Genomic DNA, 20,000 nt, shown 5'->3' with positions numbered 1-20,000 from the left:
TGTGTGTGTGTGTGTGTGTGTGTGTGTGTGTGTGTGTGTGTGTGTGTGTGTGTGTGTGTGTGTGTGTGTGTGTGTGTGTGTGTGTGTGTGTGTGTGTGTGTGTGTGTGTGTGTGTGTGTGTGTGTTTCCCTGCAGCGTGTCAGTGTAACGGCCACAGCAGGTGTGTGAACGGCAGTGTGTGTGAGCGCTGTGGGAACCTGACGGCCGGCCTTCACTGCCAGAGCTGCATGCCGGGGTACTACGGGGACCCCACCAACGGGGGGAGGTGCAACGGTGAGAATCTGTTTAATTCTGACATGACATCATTACGCGAGCGCTCCTATTGGCTAGCGCTCCGACACATTGTACGCGATAGGCTAATGGGCGGGACATCTCTAAGCAGGTTGACCAATCACAACAGAGCCGGCCAGCTAACCAATCAGAGCAGACTGGGCTCTGGTTTCAGACAGAGGGTGAAAAGAGTGTGATAAAGAGCTTTTTGAACATTAAAGCGTGGAGACATGTCCTCTTTGAAAGTTATACCTTCTGAAAACAAGTTTTCTGAAGTTTTCTCGAACACAATTTGGGTAAAAGATAATGTCTCTGAGAAAAAGTCAGGATTTTGAGAGAAAGTCAGGATTTTGATATTTTGAGAAATAGTGAGAATTTTTAGATTTTGAGAGAAAGTCATGATTTTGAGAGAAAGTCAGGATTTTGAGAGAAAGTCAGAATTTTGAGAAAATGTGAGAATTTTGAGAAAATGTGAGAATTTTGATATTTTGAGAAATAGTGAGAATTTTGATATTTTGAGAGAAAGTCAGGATTTTGAGAGAAAGTCAGGATTTTGAGAAAATATGAGAATTTTGAGAAAAAAATCAGGATTTTGAGAGAAAGTCAGAATTTTGAGAAAATGTGAGAATTTTGAGAAAAAGTCAGGATTTTGAGAGAAAGTCAGAATTTTGAGAGAAAGTCAGGATTTTGAGAAAATGTGAGGATTTTGAGAAAATGTGAGAATTTTGATATTTTGAGAGAAAGTCAGGATTTTGAGAGAAAGTCAGAATTTTGAGAAAATGTGAGAATTTTGATATTTTGAGAAAAAGTGAGAATTTTGAGATTTTGAGAGAAAGTCATGATTTTGAGAGAAAGTCAGGATTTTGAGAGAAAGTCAGAATTTTGAGAAAATGTGAGAATTTTGAGAAAATGTGAGAATTTTGATATTTTGAGAAATAGTGAGAATTTTGATATTTTGAGAGAAAGTCAGGATTTTGAGAGAAAGTCAGGATTTTGAGAAAATATGAGAATTTTGAGAAAAAATCAGGATTTTGAGAGAAAGTCAGAATTTTGAGAAAATGTGAGAATTTTGAGAAAAAGTCAGGATTTTGAGAGAAAGTCAGAATTTTGAGAGAAAGTCAGGATTTTGAGAAAATGTGAGAATTTTGATATTTTGAGAGAAAGTCAGGATTTTGAGAGAAAGTCAGAATTTTGAGAAAATGTGAGAATTTTGATATTTTGAGAAAAAGTGAGAATTTTGAGATTTTGAGAGAAAGTCAGGATTTTGAGAGAAAGTCAGGATTTTGAGAGAAAGTCAGGATTTTGAGAAAATGTGAGAATTTTGAGAAAATGTGAGAATTTTGATATTTTGAGAAATAGTGAGAATTTTTAGATTTTGAGAGAAAGTCATGATTTTGAGAGAAAGTCAGGATTTTGAGAGAAAGTCAGAATTTTGAGAAAATGTGAGAATTTTGAGAAAATGTGAGAATTTTGATATTTTGAGAAATAGTGAGAATTTTGATATTTTGAGAGAAAGTCAGGATTTTGAGAGAAAGTCAGAATTTTGAGAAAATGTGAGAATTTTGATATTTTGAGAAAAAGTGAGAATTTTGAGATTTTGAGAGAAAGTCAGGATTTTGAGAGAAAGTCAGGATTTTGAGAGAAAGTCAGAATTTTGAGAAAATGTGAGAATTTTGATATTTTGAGAAATAGTGAGAATTTTTAGATTTTGAGAGAAAGTCATGATTTTGAGAGAAAGTCAGGATTTTGAGAGAAAGTCAGAATTTTGAGAAAATGTGAGAATTTTGAGAAAATGTGAGAATTTTGATATTTTGAGAAATAGTGAGAATTTTGATATTTTGAGAGAAAGTCAGAATTTTGAGAGAAAGTCAGGATTTTGAGAAAATATGAGAATTTTGAGAAAAAATCAGGATTTTGAGAGAAAGTCAGAATTTTGAGAAAATGTGAGAATTTTGAGAAAAAGTCAGGATTTTGAGAGAAAGTCAGAATTTTGAGAGAAAGTCAGGATTTTGAGAAAATGTGAGAATTTTGATATTTTGAGAGAAAGTCAGGATTTTGAGAGAAAGTCAGAATTTTGAGAAAATGTGAGAATTTTGATATTTTGAGAAAAAGTGAGAATTTTGAGATTTTGAGAGAAAGTGAGAATTTTGAGATTTTGAGAGAAAGTCAGGATTTTGAGAGAAAGTCAGAATTTTGAGAAAATGTGAGAATTTTGATATTTTGAGAAAAAGTTAGGATTTTGTACGTGACAGGATGTATGATTTCCCTAGAAGAACCGGTATTCCTCCATCTTGTGACTGTGTAACTAATGACTGATTCCTCAATCAATAATACTTCACACAAACGCAAGCTTGGTCATACGTCATACGGACATATAGAAAAGCAAATTTAATTCATTTTACATAGGCTCCTCGAAAGAGTCCTTCAAAATCCACCCTGTGATGCCTTTACGTGCCGCTTTTATAGAAATATTGACGCAATAAAACCATGCAAAATATCTCCTGTCCGTGTAAACACCTGCATCAAACAACCTGATGAGGGCAGTGTTGAAAAGCTGTGTGAGTGGCTTCCTTACACCTGTGTGTTCGAACAGTGTACTGTAGCTTATGACACTAAAACCTTTGAAATGTTGAAATTGAAATATGTGTCCTGCTTGGAACATCGCCTGTCAGCATCTTTTGTTTTCGCATCATGTGGAAATTATCTGTGTAAATCCCCGCGGATGAGTTGTTACCAGCAGAGTTAGATAGTCGAAAGCAACAGCATATGTGATGTGAATGCCCAGGGGGGGAAGGGAAGGGAAAGTACATGAATGAATGAGTGTGTGTGAGAGGGAGGTGAGAGGGAGGTGTCGTTGCATCACTCAGATTTGACAGATGTGCGTTTTGCGGTGGCATTAAATCGTTCTTAATCATTTTCTTATTTCCTGCGTTGACTGCTGTCTGGCGGCTGATAGATACGCTCTCTCTCTCTCTCTCTCTCTCTCTCTCTCTCTCTCTCTCTGTCTCTCTCTCTCTCTCTCTATTCAATTCAAAGGGGCTTTATTGGCACTTGTTCCCTCATCTTATCCTCCCCTCTCCTTTCCTTTTACATTGTTTACTCTCATTGTATGTCCTTATTTTTCCATTGTATTTCCCTTTCCCTCCTTTGCTTATCCTCCTGTTTTCTTGTGTCCTATCCTCTTGTTCCCTTTCCTACCGTCTTCACCTGTCCACACTTGTTCCCTTTTCCTCTCCTCTCCACTCCTTTCCTTAACCCATATTTTTGACTCTCGTTATGTCATTATTTCCTATTCTTATTTCCTTTTCATATCATCCTTTGGTCTATTTCTTGTGCCCTATCCTCTTGTTTCCTTTCCTACCCCCCACCATCATTTCCTTTCATATCCTCTCCTAATGTTTATATTTCTTGTTCACATTTGTTCCCTTCTCCTCTCCTCTCCTTTTCTTACCTCTCATCTCCTTATTTCCCCATGTTCTCCATTTCCTTTTGCTTGTTCTTGTGTCCTCTCCTCTTGTTTCCTTTCCTGGTTGAAGTGGATTTGTAGACAGACTTCTATCATTGCTCTTCCTCTCACTGGAGTTCCTTCACTCATCATCCTCTCATCTTCCCATCTCCTCCTTTATTTATTGTTCCACTAAAATTCTCTGTCTTATAATTCATAATAAGTCTTTATCTGAAATTCCCCCTTTGCCATCAATCCATTAATCTCCATCTCTGCACTGGATGTACCTTGAGGCTAAATGGCTGGGAGTCAATGGAGTCGATTAGAGGACTGAGTGATAGAGGGGAGGGAAAGGGGGAGACAGAATATAACAGGGAGGAAAGGCGAGGGTTAGTTTATTTATAAAAGACAATTTCAGGCAAATGAAAGCGCTTTGAATTGGCCTAATCTTCAAAAAACGAGAGATACATTCGTTTTAATACCAGAAGAAACTGAGAAATGTCGACCCTTTTACGCAAAGTCTAAGCAGATATCTTTAAATGTATTGTTTGTCAGTTAAAAACCAAAACATATTGATTGAAACTTATATTATTATGTTTGAATTTTGTTCAGGCAACAGAAAGTACGTGTTGTATACATCTACATGTTAAAGGTCAATATCCAGTTATAACACTCAAACTTCTATTGGCTATCGCTCCAAGGGGCGGGACTTATCTCTAAGCCGTTGACCAATCACAAGAGTTCCAAGGCTTTATTGGCATATAGAGGCGAAGTCCCTCCCTTTCCTCCATGGGACCTTATTTCTGAAGAAGTATGCATTGAAGTCAAAGGCGAGAGAAAGATTATCTTTCGATCCCGTTTGAATTGTGCCACGAATTACACACATGATGTTTGTCAATTTAAAAGATAATTTCGCCAGTCAGACATTTTTAAATGTGTCGTAAAACTGTGACGTAACATTTTTGTTTGTGTGAAACGCTCAATGAACTACAACTCTGGTTTTGCACACGTCACCAACACCAAGATGGCCGTCACGTTGGCACATTTCACTTCTTTCTTTCAGAACGAGGCAGAAAGTATTAAACGAGGCGAAAATCACTCCAAGTCTGGGCGTGTTGAGAGCTGTGCACACACACAAGGGGAGTGAGTCGGTTCCGTGAGAGCCAGCATGCGGGACCGGGACTCTGGGACTTGTAGTCTTTCTAGTTGCGTATTTTTCATAGTCTTATATTTCAACAGTTTTACGACAAACTGTGACTTTTTTAACATGGAAATGATTTTTTAAATTAACAAACATCATGTGCGTAATTCGTGGCACAATTCAAACGGGATGGAAAGATAATATTTCTCTCTCCATTGACTTCAATACATACTTTTTCCGACATAAGGTCCCATGGGGCGGAAGTAGAAGGGCGGGACTTCGTCTCTCTATTCATAAAACAGATAAAATAGTGCAAGATTGAGAAGTGCAAGTAAATTAGAACAGTGAGAGAAGAGTCTATATACAAGTACATGGAATATGATATATAAATACATTACACATGCAAACAGATGCTGCAATGTTAAAGAGCAAGGTTTTCAGCCTCGATTTAAAACGAAATGTATTAATTTGCTCACTTTTTATCCATGGATGAGTACTCATATCGCTTTATTTGTATTGCTGTGTGCTTTTCTCTTATCTACGTTAGTGTTGCTAGCCTTTTTACCTGCGTTGTCACTCTTGCTGTAACTAACACATTCATTCTGATTCTGTATCTGATACAAGCGGACACAGAGAGAGAGAGAAAGAGACAAACAGACACAGAGAGAGAGAGACAAACAGATGAAAGCATGTGGTGAGAAACACAAGGTTGATATCAGGGAGCGAAGCAGTTACCCTTGGAAAGAGAGACGAAGAAAGGGAGGAGGAGATGGAGGGACGAAAGGGAGGAAAAGAAGGAGGACAGACAGAGGAGAGGAGAGTCTGTCCGGTAACGTGACAGATGATTAACTAACCTTGTCAAATCTGGATGAAGTGTGTGTGTGTGTGTGTGTGTGTGTGTTAGCGTCCCTTTTCTCTGACTGTGCCGTTCACCTTGTCCCGTACGAAATCATACGCTAACCTTCCGAGCTGCAGCTGACGACATGTCGGACGTCTGTTTAGACTTTTTTTATTCCCGCAGAGGTGGACATGCTCTCTGGAGGCCGACGGGACAACATGATACAACCGTCTGTGGTTAAAACAATGTTTACTCTACGACTTTAAATATATCAGTAGATACCCCACTGGTGAATTCAAAAACACGATGGTTGCTAACAAGTGTCTAAATGAGAGGACTCTTTAAAGTAGAGACACTACATACTGATATCCACCTGGACATCAGCAGGAGAGGACTCTTTAAAGTAGAGACACTACATACTGATATACACCTGAACATCAGCAGGAGAGGACTCTTTAAAGTAGAGACACTACATACTGATCTACACCTGAACATCAGCAGGAGAGGACTCTTTAAAGTAGAGACACTAAATACTGATATACACCTGAACATCAGCAGGAGAGGACTCTTTAAAGTAGAGACACTACATACTGATATACACCTGAACATCAGCAGGAGAGGACTCTTTAAAGTAGAGACACTACATACTGATATACACCTGAACATCAGCAGAGAGGACTCTTTAAAGTAGAGACACTACATACTGATATACACCTGAACATCAGCAGGAGAGGACTCTTTAAAGTAGAGACACTACACACTGATATACACCTGAACATCAGCAGGAGAGGACTCTTTAAAGTAGAGACACTACATACTGATATACACCTGAACATCAGCAGGAGAGGACTCTTTAAAGTAGAGACACTACATACTGATATACACCTGAACATCATCAGGAGAGGACTCTTTAAGGTAGAGGCACTACATACTGATATACACCTGAACATCAGCAGGAGAGGACTCTTTAAAGTAGAGACACTACATACTGATATACACCTGAACATCAGCGGGAGAGGACTCTTTAAAGTAGAGACACTAAATACTGATATACACCTGAACATCAGCAGGAGAGGACTCTTTAAAGTAGAGACACTAACTACTGATATACACCTGAACATCAGCAGGAGAGGACTCTTTAAAGTAGAGACACTACACACTGATATACACCTGAACATCAACAGGAGAGGACTCTTTAAAGTAGAGACACTACATACTGATATACACCTGAACATCAGCAGGAGAGGACTCTTTAAAGTAGAGACACTACATACTGATATACACCTGAACATCAGCTGGAGAGGACTCTTTAAAGTAGAGACACTACATACTGATATACACCTGAACATCAGCAGGAGAGGACTCTTTAAAGTAAAGACACTACATACTGATATACACCTGAACATCAGCAGGAGAGGACTCTTTAAAGTAGAGACACTACATACTGATATACACCTGAACATCAGCAGGAGAGGACTCTTTAAAGTAGAGGCACTACATACTGATATACACCTGAACATCAGCAGGAGAGGACTCTTTAAAGTAGAGACACTACATACTGATATACACCTGAACATCAGTAGGAGAGGACTCTTCCAAATCAAAGCACCACGATAGAGTTAATCTAATAATCTCCTTTACTTTCATAAGATGTCACTTGTCAAGAAAACTTATAAATAGATAGTTTAAATATTTGACACATGCTAATAGTGTTCCTCTCTCCCCCTCCCGCTCTCTCTTGTTGTCCCTAAATCTGAGTTTTGCTGTACAGCCTCTCAGCAGGGTGCATCAGCGGGGCGTCTTTGTACATTTGTGTTCAGAGCAGGAAACTAGAGATATTGAGTGCTGTCTCCGAGAGACACTGGCAACCCAGAGAGCAAGACAGACAGGACGGCAGGACAGTGTGTGTGTGTGTGTGTGTGTTGTGTGTGTGTGTGTGTGTGTGTGTGTGTGTGTGTGTGTGTGTGTGATGGATCAGGCGAGGGATGCTGCCTGCAGAGTCGCCTCTTGCAGTATACGCTCAGTGGAGAAGCTGCCAAATCCACTCTACAGTCTGAAGTGTGTGTGTGTGTGTGTGTGTGTGTGTGTGTTTTTAACCGTGAGTGTATTTTTTTTTACCCAGCATTGTTAGCATATTCCAGTCATCTCTTTCCTCTGGCAGCTCTATTTCTGGCATCTGCTGGTCAAAACACACACACACACACACACACACACACACACACACACACACACACACACACACACACACACACACACACACACACACACACACACACACACACACACACACACACACACATACACATACACATACACATACACATACACATACACATACACATACACATACACATACACACACACACACACAAACACAGAACTGTAAATTCTGTAAATCAGATTTAAAGCGTCATCAGAATCCTTTTTGATCTCCTCTGTGACTCATGTCTTATCGAAAATAAGCTGCTTTCTTTATGATTTTTATTTATGGCTTTTAGCTCAACGGCAAACAATTAATCTAACTGGCTCTTTTGCTATAAATAAGCATTTGTGTAAAACAAGGCATCCATACTGTAGTTGTTGACAACTTGCTCTACAAATAAAACAACGATAGACAGAACATACAAACAAAATATAAGGCTCAAAGTGAATTTTACCTCACAAAACGTTGGTGCAGATTCTTAAAAATAGGGTCACGTGTCAGACAAGGTTTAGTTACACTAAGTTAGGGGCTTTGAAATCAATAAAATAACTACATCACGGTCACTTGACTTCACGTCACCACCACTAAGCTAAAGGTGGCTAATGTTGGGCTATAAAGGAACTACATCACGGTCACTTGACTTCACGTCACCACCACTAAGCTAAAGGTGGCTAATGTTGGGCTATAAAGGAACTACAACACGGTCACATGACTTCACGTCACCACCGCTAAGCTAAAGGTGGCTAATGTTGGGCTATAAAGGAACTACAACACGGTCACATGACTTCACGTTACCACCACTAAGCTAAAGGTGGCTAATGTTGGGCTATAAAGGAACTACAACACGGTCACATGACTTCACGTCACCACCGCTAAGCTAAAGGAGGCTAATGTTGGGCTATAAAGGAACTACAACACGGTCACATGACTTCACGTCACCACCACTAAGCTAAAGGAGGCTAATGTTGGGCTATAAAGGAACTACAGCACGGTCACATGACTTCACGTCACCACCGCTAAGCTAAAGGAGGCTAATGTTGGGCTATAAAGGAACTACAGCACGGTCACATGACTTCACGTCCCCACCGCTAAGCTAAAGGCGGCTATTGTTGGGCTATAAAGGAACTACAGCACGGTCACATGACTTCACGTCACCACCGCTAAGCTAAAGGAGGCTAATGTTGGGCTATAAAGGAACTACAGCACGGTCACATGACTTCACGTCCCCACCGCTAAGCTAAAGGCGGCTATTGTTGGGCTATAAAGGAACTACAGCACGGTCACATGACTTCACGTCACCACCGCTAAGCTAAAGGAGGCTAATGTTGGGCTATAAAGGAACTACAACACGGTCACATGACTTCACGTCACCACGCTAAGCTAAAGGAGGCTAATGTTGGGCTATAAAGGAACTACAACACGGTCACATGACTTCACGTCACCACCGCTAAGCTAAAGGTGGCTAATGTTGGGATATAAAGGAACTACAGCACGGTCACATGACTTCACGTCACCACCGCTAAGCTAAAGGCGGCTAATGTTGGGCTATAAAGGAACTACAGCACGGTCACATGACTTCACGTCACCACCGCTAAGCTAAAGGCGGCTAATGTCTATAAAGGAACTACAGCACGGTCACATGACTTCACGTCACCACCGCTAAGCTAAAGGCGGCTAATGTTGGGCTATAAAGGAACTACAGCACGGTCACATGACTTCACATCACCACCGCTAAGCTAAAGGTGGCTAATGTTGGCTTTGATGACGTTGAGTCGTCTAATTTACACACACACACACACACACACACCACACACACACACACACACACACACACACACACACACACACACACACACACACACACACACACACACACACACACACACACAGAACAACAGCAAACAAATGGTTCTGTAAAGCGTCATCAGAATCCTTTTTGATCTCCTCTGTGACTCATATCTTATCGAAAATAAGCTGCTTTCTTTGGGCTTTTTATTTATGGCTTTTAGCTCAACGGCAAACAATTAATCTAACTGGCTCTTTTGCAATAATTTCCAACAAGCATTTGTGTAAAACAAGGCATCCATACTGTAGTTGTTGACAACTTGCTCTACAAATAAAACAACGATAGACAGAACATACAAACAAAATATAAGGCTCAAAGTGAATTTTACCTCACAAAACGTTGCTGCAGATTCTTAAAAATAGGGTCACGTGTCAGACAAGGTTTAGTTACACTAAGACAGGGGCTTTTAAATCAATAAAATAACTACAGCACGGTCACATGACTTCACGTCACCACCGCTAATCTAAAGGCGGCTAATGTTGGGCTATAAAGGAACTACAGCACGGTCACATGACTTCACGTCACCACCGCTAAGCTAAAGGTGGCTAATGTTGGGCTATAAAGATACTACAGCACAGTCACATGACTTTAGGTCACTACCGCTAAGCTAACCAAGGATATGTTGGGCTATAAAGTAACTACCGCACAGTCACATGACTTCAGGTCACTACCGCTAAGCTAACCAAGGCTAATGTTGGGCTATAAAGGAACTACAGCACGGTCACATGACTTCACGTCACCACCGCTAAGCTAAAGGCGGCTAATGTTGGGCTATAAAGGAACTACAGCACGGTCACATGACTTCACGTCACCACCGCTAAGCTAAAGGCGGCTAATGTTGGGCTATAGAGGAACTACAGCACGGTCACATGACTACCCGTCACCACCGCTAAGCTAAAGGTGGCTAATGTTGGGCTATAAAGGAACTACAGCACGGTCACATGACTTCACGTCCCCACCGCTAAGCTAAAGGAGGCTAATGTTGGCTTTGATGACGTTGAGTCGTCTAATTTAGACACTTGTTAGCAACCAACGTTTTTAAATTCACCAGTGGGGTATTTACTAACCTATTTTATGTCGTAGAACAAAACATTCTCCACAGACCTTATTTCAGGCTCCTATCCACAAACCAGTCAAAACATATTTGACTTTGACACGAGGGAACTGAAAGTGGTCATATGCTGACTAATTTCTGGGTTTTAGGACTCATTCCTGAACAATTTCCCACATTGGGATCAATAAAGTATATCTAACCTAAATCTCATTATAGAAAGTATAGTCATTTTGGTTGCAGCGTACATATTCTCATATTTAGCTATTTTTAATTGCCAAAAACAGATATTCAACCATTCTTATCTATTGGAAAAGGGTTTCACATCATGCGACTTTTAACATATATTCCACTTTTTAATGAATCACCATCATGTGTAGCCAATTGGACTTAATACACTGACACGGGGAGTACTCGTATTCAAAGTGGTTGTAGCTAAAGGTCGTTGAGATCCTGCTGAGGTAAAGAGCCTCTTTGAAGTGTCCGGGGCATGGAAATCATTTTCCTCTTTGTATGCGAATATATAAGAGTGTGTGTTCCCACATATTTTACAGACTTCCTCCTTCACTTCCTTCATGTTTGCCCCCTTTGCCCTCGATCCTTTCATTAAACACGGGATAAAGCCCCGTCCTCTCTTATCGAATCAAAACGCCCCGTCTATGCAACCGGACAAAAGGATAAAAGCACCGAGTCAGCAGAAGGTGGAAGGTGACATTGATGATGATGAAGATGATGGAAAAATATTCACGGAGATGAGCGTGAGATTGATCATAATCTGGAGAATACTGACGCAGTGGAGAAGAAGGGTATATTAGAAAGTGCGGCATTTTAAAAGCAGTATGCAGGTTCCAAAATATCCTATGTTCAAATGGCCACTTAATAGATTAATAGGACTAAACTAATTATGATTTTGTTTATTTTATATATTAATAGGTTATCTTTTGCCTATAAAACATCAACAAATTGTCAAAAATGTCCATACATGGTTCCTAAAAGTCCTAAATCCAAGGTGAATCCATCAAATATTTTCTTTTGTCAGTCTAAAATGCAAAAGTATGAACTTCAAAGCAGCCAATTTTCATATTTGAGAGTTTAAAAACTACATTGTCTACCACCTGACAGTCATTGTAATGCGTTGCTGAAAGGCACCGTCTTTAAGGGCCAACAATACTAGTATATTAAAGACACCCCTTTTTGGGGTTTTCCCTTTCCTGTCGTGTGGTCTTAAAAAGGTCGAACAGTGAGGTAGATGGTGTTGAATACTTTGTTTACTTTTATTATAGCAGCCTTCACTACACCTCCTTTGTTTACTTTTATTATACACCTCCTTTGTTTACTTAAGTGCGTAAAGTTGCATGATTATGTAAACATGTGGTGAACATCGCTTCCTCTCTCACCATCCTGTTTTTCTATCTCTTTAATTCAATAGAGAGATTCTTAAACTGCAAAATCTAAATCTTAAATCTGCTAATTTATTCCATGGTTGGGGTTGAAACAGCTGGCGCTTTCCAAACTCATCACTTGCTGTCAGAGGAAAACAAAGGTGGAGAATTTGCTGAACTATCAACAGAGGGATATTTAGCAGAAACACTACAATCCCACACAGAGTTTAACATCTGCTCAGACTTATTCTCACATCTCTGTCTGACACACGCACGCACACACACACACACACACACACACACACACACACACACACACACACACACACACACACACACCACACACACACCACACACACACACACACACCACACACACACACACACACACACACACACACACACACACACACACACACACACACACACACACACACACACACACACACACACACACACACACACACACACACGCACGCACACACATTAAACAAACCCTGACAACACTATTGTGTGTGTACACACAGAGGAACTGGGGTGAGAAATTGTTCTCCATTCAGGGGGCTTGCACAAGTCATGGGAAATATGATTTATATCAAATCAGCCTTTTCTGCTAAGAGATCAGGTTTCTTATTCCTGAGTTGTCAGCAGGTCTTCTGCATGAAGTGCTTTATTCTTTCATTCTCTTTCCTTTGTGAATCCCCTGCTCCTTACACACTTCAATCTCTTATATTTAAATTCAAATAGATGTATTGGCGTGACAATAATGAGTATTGCTAAAGCATTGTATAAGTTATGATAATTACAACTTGTGTTGAGTATATCATTGTGTATATGTGCATTTTAAAAACCATAAGTAGAAGTCATCAGATTTGTTGTACAAGGAATACAATTATTTGTTTTTGTTTTACCATCAACAAAGACATCCAACTAAATTTGCAGAGAGGGGAACAGTTACTGAAGTTCTCCGTCATACAATTTACTCTGTTTTACTGCATATGTGGAATAATCTGATATTCTTAAAGGTTGCCTCTTCCAGTGTCTCGGTTCAGTTTCTAATTTGGCCTCTGAGTTATACAGTTGTTTTTTAACATGGCTTGGTTGAATACTGGATTCTGATTGGCCAATTTGGACATTACAGAGGTTGAACATTTTCAATAACAGGCCGTTGCTAAGGAGAACATACTGTTGCTAGGGATAACAGGCCGTTGCTAAGGATAACATACCGTTGCTAAGGAGAACAGACCATTCCTAAGGAGAACATACCGTTGCTAAGGATAACAGGCCGTTGCTAAGGATAACAGACCGTTGCTAAGGATAACAGACCATTGCTAAGGAGAACAGACCATTGCTAAGGAGAACATATCGTTGCTAAGGAGAACATACCGTTGCTAAGGATAGCAAACGGTTGCTAAGGATAACAGACAGTTGCTAAGGATAACAGACCCTTGCTAAGGATAACAGACTGTGCTAAGGAGAACAGACCCTTGCTAAGGAGAACAGTCCCTTGCTAAGGATAACAGACTGTGCTAAGGAGAACAGACCCTTGCTAAGGAGAACAGTCCCTTGCTAAGGAGAACAGAGCCTTGCTCAGGAGACCAGACCCCTGCTAAGGATAACAGACCGTTGCTAAGGAGAACAGTCCCTTGCTAAGGAGAACAGTCCCTTGCTAAGGATAACAGAGCCTTGCTAAGGATAACAGACCGTTGCTAAGGAGAACAGTCCCTTGCTAAGGAGAACAGTCCCTTGCTAAGGAGAACAGTCCCTTGCTAAGGATAACAGAGCCTTGCTCAGGAGAACAGACCCCTGCTAAGGATAACAGACCGTTGCTAAGGAGAACAGTCCCTTGCTAAGGAGAACAGTCCCTTGCTAAGGATAACAGAGCCTTGCTCAGGAGAACAGACCCCTGCTAAGGATAACAGACCGTTGCTAAGGAGAACAGTCCCTTGCTAAGGATAACAGACCGTTGCTAAGGAGAACAGTCCCTTGCTAAGGATAACAGAACGTTGCTAAGGAGAACAGACCCTTGCTAAGGATAACAGACCGTTGCTAAGGAGAACAGTCCCTTGCTAAGGATAACAGACTGTGCTAAGGAGAACAGGCCGTTGCTAAGGAGGATCAAGGGACTATGTGAAGTCATATCAATCCGCGGAAAGAAGTCCGGTCAATTTACCGTCAGCTGTGGATAACAACCATTAGTTTCCTCCACCTTTTGGATGAAAGTAACCCTCCCAACCCTGAGTAAAAGTACCTAAATTCAGCACTTAGTTACTTCCCACCTCTGCTTGTTTTTCTGCCACTAAGCATTATAATATTTGAAAGTCCACCACCTTGTTTTTGTCCTGCGATCAGACCCTCCCAGAGTGGACAGAAGAGGTTGTTTTCCTCTCATTATCCGCCTTGGCTTCACCTCGACCCTCTGCTTTATTACAGGCTCGTCTCTGTGCCAATTGGACAGAATAAAACACAAAGTCATTTCAGCTGGAAAGGGACACGGGGAAGAGCGAACGGATAACGTTCTTGTATGCTCTGCCATTATTTACCCCGAGCAGAAGGGATTCATTGTTTGAATTACAGGCATCAGGCTCTGCTTTTGCATAACAAAACAATTACAAAATTAGACTCGCCAAAGGAAAAAACATCCAGTCTCAAAACAGATTGCATCTTACAGGATGTTAGTTCTTGCAGCTCAAATGTTCCAGAAGTGTTTTCAAATGGAGGGGGTTTCTGTCTTTCATCTATCGTGATTACATTTAAGATTGTATGTTGATGCAAAGTTTATATTAGTATACTTTTACCAGTATCATTATTTAAAATGTGGTAGTAGATACAGAGATGCTTTTGATTGCTGTTTCTTTTTCATGTTTGATTGTGGCTTTGACTTGGCAGCCATCTTAGTAAATACAAAAAAGGTCTTAAACCTTGCTGGAATCCCTGATGTGTTCTTAACGCTGCTCAAAAGGATATGTGAAAGGAAAACTGCCTTTTATGTCTACTGGGACTGATGTTCAGGTGTATGTCAGTATGTAGTGTCTCTACTTTAAAGAGTCCTCTCCTGCTGATGTGTCTGTACTTTAAAGAGTCCTCTCCTGCTGATGTTCAGGTGTATATCAGTATGTAGTGTCTCTACTTTAAAGAGTCCTCTCCTGCTGATGTTCAGGTGTATATCAGTATGTAGTGTCTCTACTTTAAAGAGTCCTCTCCTGCTGATGTTCAGGTGTATATCAGTATGTAGTGTCTCTACTTTAAAGAGTCCTCTCCTGCTGATGTTCAGCTGGATATCAGTATGTAGTGTCTCTACTTTAAAGAGTCCTCTCCTGCTGATGTGTCTGTACTTTAAAGAGTCCTCTCCTGCTGATGTTCAGGTGTATATCAGTGTGTAGTGTCTCTACTTTAAAGAGTCCTCTCCTGCTGGTGTTCAGGTGTATATCAGTATGTAGTGTCTCTACTTTAAAGAGTCCTCTCCTGCTGATGTTCAGGTGTATATCAGTATGTAGTGTCTCTACTTTAAAGAGTCCTCTCCTGCTGATGTTCAGGTGTATATCAGTGTGTAGTGTCTCTACTTTAAAGAGTCCTCTCCTGCTGATGTTCAGGTGTATATCAGTATGTAGTGTCTCTACTTTAAAGAGTCCTCTCCTGCTGATGTTCATTTGTATATCAGTGTGTAGTGTCTCTACTTTAAAGAGTCCTCTCCTGCTGATGTTCAGGTGTATATCACTATGTAGTGTCTCTACTTTAAAGAGTCCTCTCCTGCTGATGTTCAGGTGTATATCAGTATGTAGTGTCTCTACTTTAAAGAGTCCTCTCCTGCTGATGTGTCTGTACTTTAAAGAGTCCTCTCCTGCTGATGTTCAGGTGTATATCAGTATGTAGTGTCTCTACTTTAAAGAGTCCTCTCCTGCTGATGTTCAGGTGTATATCAGTGTGTAGTGTCTCTACTTTAAAGAGTCCTCTCCTGCTGATGTTCAGGTGTATATCAGTATGTAGTGTCTCTACTTTAAAGAGTCCTCTCCTGCTGATGTTCATTTGTATATCAGTGTGTAGTGTCTCTACTTTAAAGAGTCCTCTCCTGCTGATGTTCAGGTGTATATCACTATGTAGTGTCTCTACTTTAAAGAGTCCTCTCCTGCTGATGTTCATTTGTATATCAGTGTGTAGTGTCTCTACTTTAAAGAGTCCTCTCCTGCTGATGTTCTGGTGTATATCAGTATGTAGTGTCTCTACTTTAAAGAGTCCTCTCCTGCTGATGTCCAGGTGTATATCAGTATGTTGTGTCTCTACTTTAAAGAGTCCTCTCCTGCTGATGTTCAGGTGTATATCAGTATGTAGTGTCTCTACTTTAAAGAGTCCTCTCCTGCTGATGTTCAGGTGTATATCAGTATGTAGTGTCTCTACTTTAAAGAGTCCTCTCCTGCTGATGTTCAGCTGGATATCAGAATATAGTGTATCTACTTTAAAGAGTCCTCTCCTGCTGATGTTCAGGTGTATATCAGTATGTAGTGTCTCTACTTTAAAGAGTCCTCTCCTGCTGATGTTCAGGTGTATATCAGTAGGTAGTGTCTCTACTTTAAAGAGTCCTCTCCTGCTGATGTTCAGGTGTATATCAGTATGTAGTGTCTCTACTTTAAAGAGTCCTCTCCTGCTGATGTTCATTTGTATATCAGGGTGTAGTGTCTCTACTTTAAAGAGTCCTCTCCTGATGATGTTCAGGTGTATATCAGTATGTTGTGTCTCTACTTTAAAGAGTCCTCTCCTGCTGATGTTCAGGTGTATATCAGTATGTAGTGTCTCTACATGTCTCCATGCTTTAATGTTCAAAAAGCTTTGTATTCTTCTCATACTGTCTGTGCTGCAGCACCTCTTTTCACCCTCTGTCTGAAACCAGAGCCCGGTCTGCTCTGATTGGTTAGCTGGCCGGCTATGTTGTGATTGGTCAACCGCTTATGTGGCGAACCGTATCTATCACAACTGGACCTTCTGTAGACCCCCCCCCCTCCGGGCGTTATAATGTCCGTCTTTTCACTGAATTGTCGTCTTGAAAAGGGAACTCACAACAATTCCGCAACGACTTCATCTTCACCTGTTGTCATTTCAACGTTAAAACAATAAAACATGAATTGCTTCGTCGCATTCATCTAGATCCTCAAAATGATTTAAAAAGAAAAAAAGTGAAATCTTGAAATAAAAGTCTAATTCTGAGAAAAAAGTCAAATGAGAGATGCATTGTGGGACATGTAGTTTGTGTGCTTCTGTAAATCAGCCTTTAACCGTTCTTTGCAAGCTCTTGTGGGGCCGCATAAAATGAAGTCGCGGGCCGGATTTGGCCCCCGGGCCTTGAGTTTGACACCCCTGATCTAGATCCTGTCTCTCTCCAGTGAACTAGCGGGCCTTCTAGAACACCCTGGAACCGAGGGGAACTCTGGAAGAACACGCCCACTGGCTACAAATCAATATCTGATTGGTTGATCAAACCGTCAGTCCAAACGTACGCTCTCATTCAGTGCAACGGCCAGGGCCTTCGATCAAGGATGTGGAATACCTGGGTGAAGGAGATTCTACCCAGAGACCCAGAACACGATCTGATTGGTTGCTTTCTTTTCTAACACAAAACCACTGAAATGCGTAGCATGGTCCGAGAGGACAAACAAATCAACGTAACACTGTGATATTACAGATCAACAACACGGATACGAGTCTCATTTATTCATTTTATTTATAAAATTAAATCGATGTGTTTGTTTTATCTGAGTGTTCCCGGGTGTTCTCTGAATACCTTGCCGCTTAGAGATGTCCCGCCGCTTATCCTATCACGTACAATGTGTTGGAGCGCTAGCTAGAGTGTTACCTAGTCATTATGTTCTGGAACTTTGTAATGATAGCCTTTGCAGACCATTGACATGCACTAAAGGGAAGGGAATACCCCAGACACCATGATAGGGCCTCTTTCAAGTGTCGGTTCTGTCTCATAGTGTTTCTCTTTGCTCTCCTTTCACTGATATTACAGAGGTACCATCTCAACACCTGTCTCCCTTTGTACTGTGCTCTCCTTTCAGCATGCAAGTGTAACAGCCATGCCGACGTCTGCCACGTCAACACCGGGAAGTGCTTCTGCACCACCAAGGGCATCAAGGGAGACCAGTGCCAGCTGTGAGTGCACCTTCGTATCACAGGGCTATTCCATCATAGGACGACGTGTTGCCGTCCCTTTCTTGTCTTGTGTAATCATGTGATGGGTGCGTTGCTATCGGGAGGACACTGTGGACAACGTGCAGCTCTACGTAACCATGGCAACGCCACCTGATGACTGCTTTCCGTATACTATCACACATCTGTGGGACATGTAGAGCCGCATTAGTGATTGTTGTTCAAAAAGTCTTACGGAACGGAAAGGTATACAGAAGTTTACAGGTATCGGTTTGAAGTTTGGGGTTTGTGTGTGTGTGTGTGTGTGTGTGTGTGTGTGTGTGTGTGTGTGTGTGTGTGTGTGTGTGTGTGTAGCAGTCTTTGTATGAAGGTGTGTGTGAGTGTTTTTCCCTGACTGTGCTAGACGTAACCGCTGCAACACTACAATATCTGAAATGGCTTGGCGGCCCAACACAGAGACAGACTGAACACTGCTGCGTCGATACATCTAGCAGGAAGGCCAAGGAGAGTGTGTGTGTGTGTGTGTGTGTGTGTGTGTGTGTGTGTGTGTGTGTGTGTGTGTGTGTGTGTGTGTGTGTGTGTGTGGGTGTGTGTGTGTGTGTGTGTGGGTGTGTGTGTATGTGTGTGTGTATGTGTGTGTGGGGTGTGGGTGTGCGTGCATGGGTGTGTGCGCGTGTGTGCGTGTGTGTGTGTGTGTGTGCGTGTGTGGTGTGCGTGCATGGGTGCGCGTGTGTGTGCGCGTGTGTGTGTGTGTGTGCGTGTATGTGTGTATGTGTGTGTGCGTGCATGGGTACGCGTGTGTGTGCGCGTGCGTGCATGGGTGGGTGTGTGTGTGTGTGTGCGTGTGTGTGTGGGGGGGGGGTGTGGGGGGGTGTGTGTGCATGTGTGTGTGTGCGCGTGCATGTGTGTGTGTGTGTGTGTGTGTGTGTGTGTGGGGCAGATGTGTGTGTGTGTGTGTGTGGGGCAGATGTGTGTGTGTGTGTGTGTGTGTGTGTGTGTGTGTGTGTGTGTGTGTGTGTGTGGGGCAGATGTGTCATGCTTGTAATTGCTCCTGCTGTGTGTAGTACGGTGTGTAATGTGTGTATTTAGCGTCAGATACGGCTCCTCAGCTTCACCTCAGTGGAGAATCCACTTACAGTTATTGATGTGTTTACTTTATGCAGTCTATTCATAAAGCGCATTTCATTTCCAACATGTCTCTCACGCAACCACTGACAACATCGAGAGATAATTCAACAGAACAATAGTGTTCAAGTAAATGTAAAAATAGTCATTAAAAGGCAGGTATACAATATGCACACACACACACACACACACACACACACACACACACACACACACACACACACACACACACACACACACACGTTGAATCATTCCTGCTTTTGATTATTTTCATGTCTGACCCTTGACCTACACTTTGACTCTCACCTCTCGTTGCCGTGCCTGGACATGACCTCTCGGTGACCTCTCAGTGACCTCTCAGTGACCCTACATGTAAACTCAGCTGCTGACCTTCACATGACCTCACACTAAGACACACCCTCCACATGTCAGCTGTCAGACTCAATCAGTGTTCCTTTGAGACGTCGCTACACACTGACTTATGATCACAAATACTGACATTGACACTAATTAAGCTCGACGGGCTGAAGTCATGTATAATATATACAATTCCACT

The 20,000-nt window shown here is 41.5% G+C and overlaps 1 protein-coding gene across 1 annotated transcript in view; it reads left to right on the top strand.

The window, feature by feature from the left end:
- LOC117443107 (attractin-like protein 1) overlaps positions 1-20,000 on the top strand; it is a gene marked incomplete at its 5' end in the record, with an annotated part of 115,713 nt that overhangs the window by 17,025 nt on the left and 78,688 nt on the right. Inside the window, 2 exons of the mRNA XM_034079049.2 lie at positions 136-273; positions 18,229-18,322. Of these exons, the coding sequence (XP_033934940.2) occupies positions 136-273; positions 18,229-18,322 (232 nt within the window). The remainder of the gene's footprint in view (positions 1-135; positions 274-18,228; positions 18,323-20,000) is intronic.

The sequence above is a fragment of the Pseudochaenichthys georgianus genome, unplaced genomic scaffold (genome assembly GCF_902827115.2).
Source record: "Pseudochaenichthys georgianus unplaced genomic scaffold, fPseGeo1.2 scaffold_538_arrow_ctg1, whole genome shotgun sequence".
Classification (NCBI taxonomy): Eukaryota; Metazoa; Chordata; class Actinopteri; order Perciformes; family Channichthyidae; genus Pseudochaenichthys; species Pseudochaenichthys georgianus.
The sequence above is the reverse complement of the archived record's forward strand: the minus strand, read 5'-3'. Positions and strand labels throughout refer to the sequence as shown.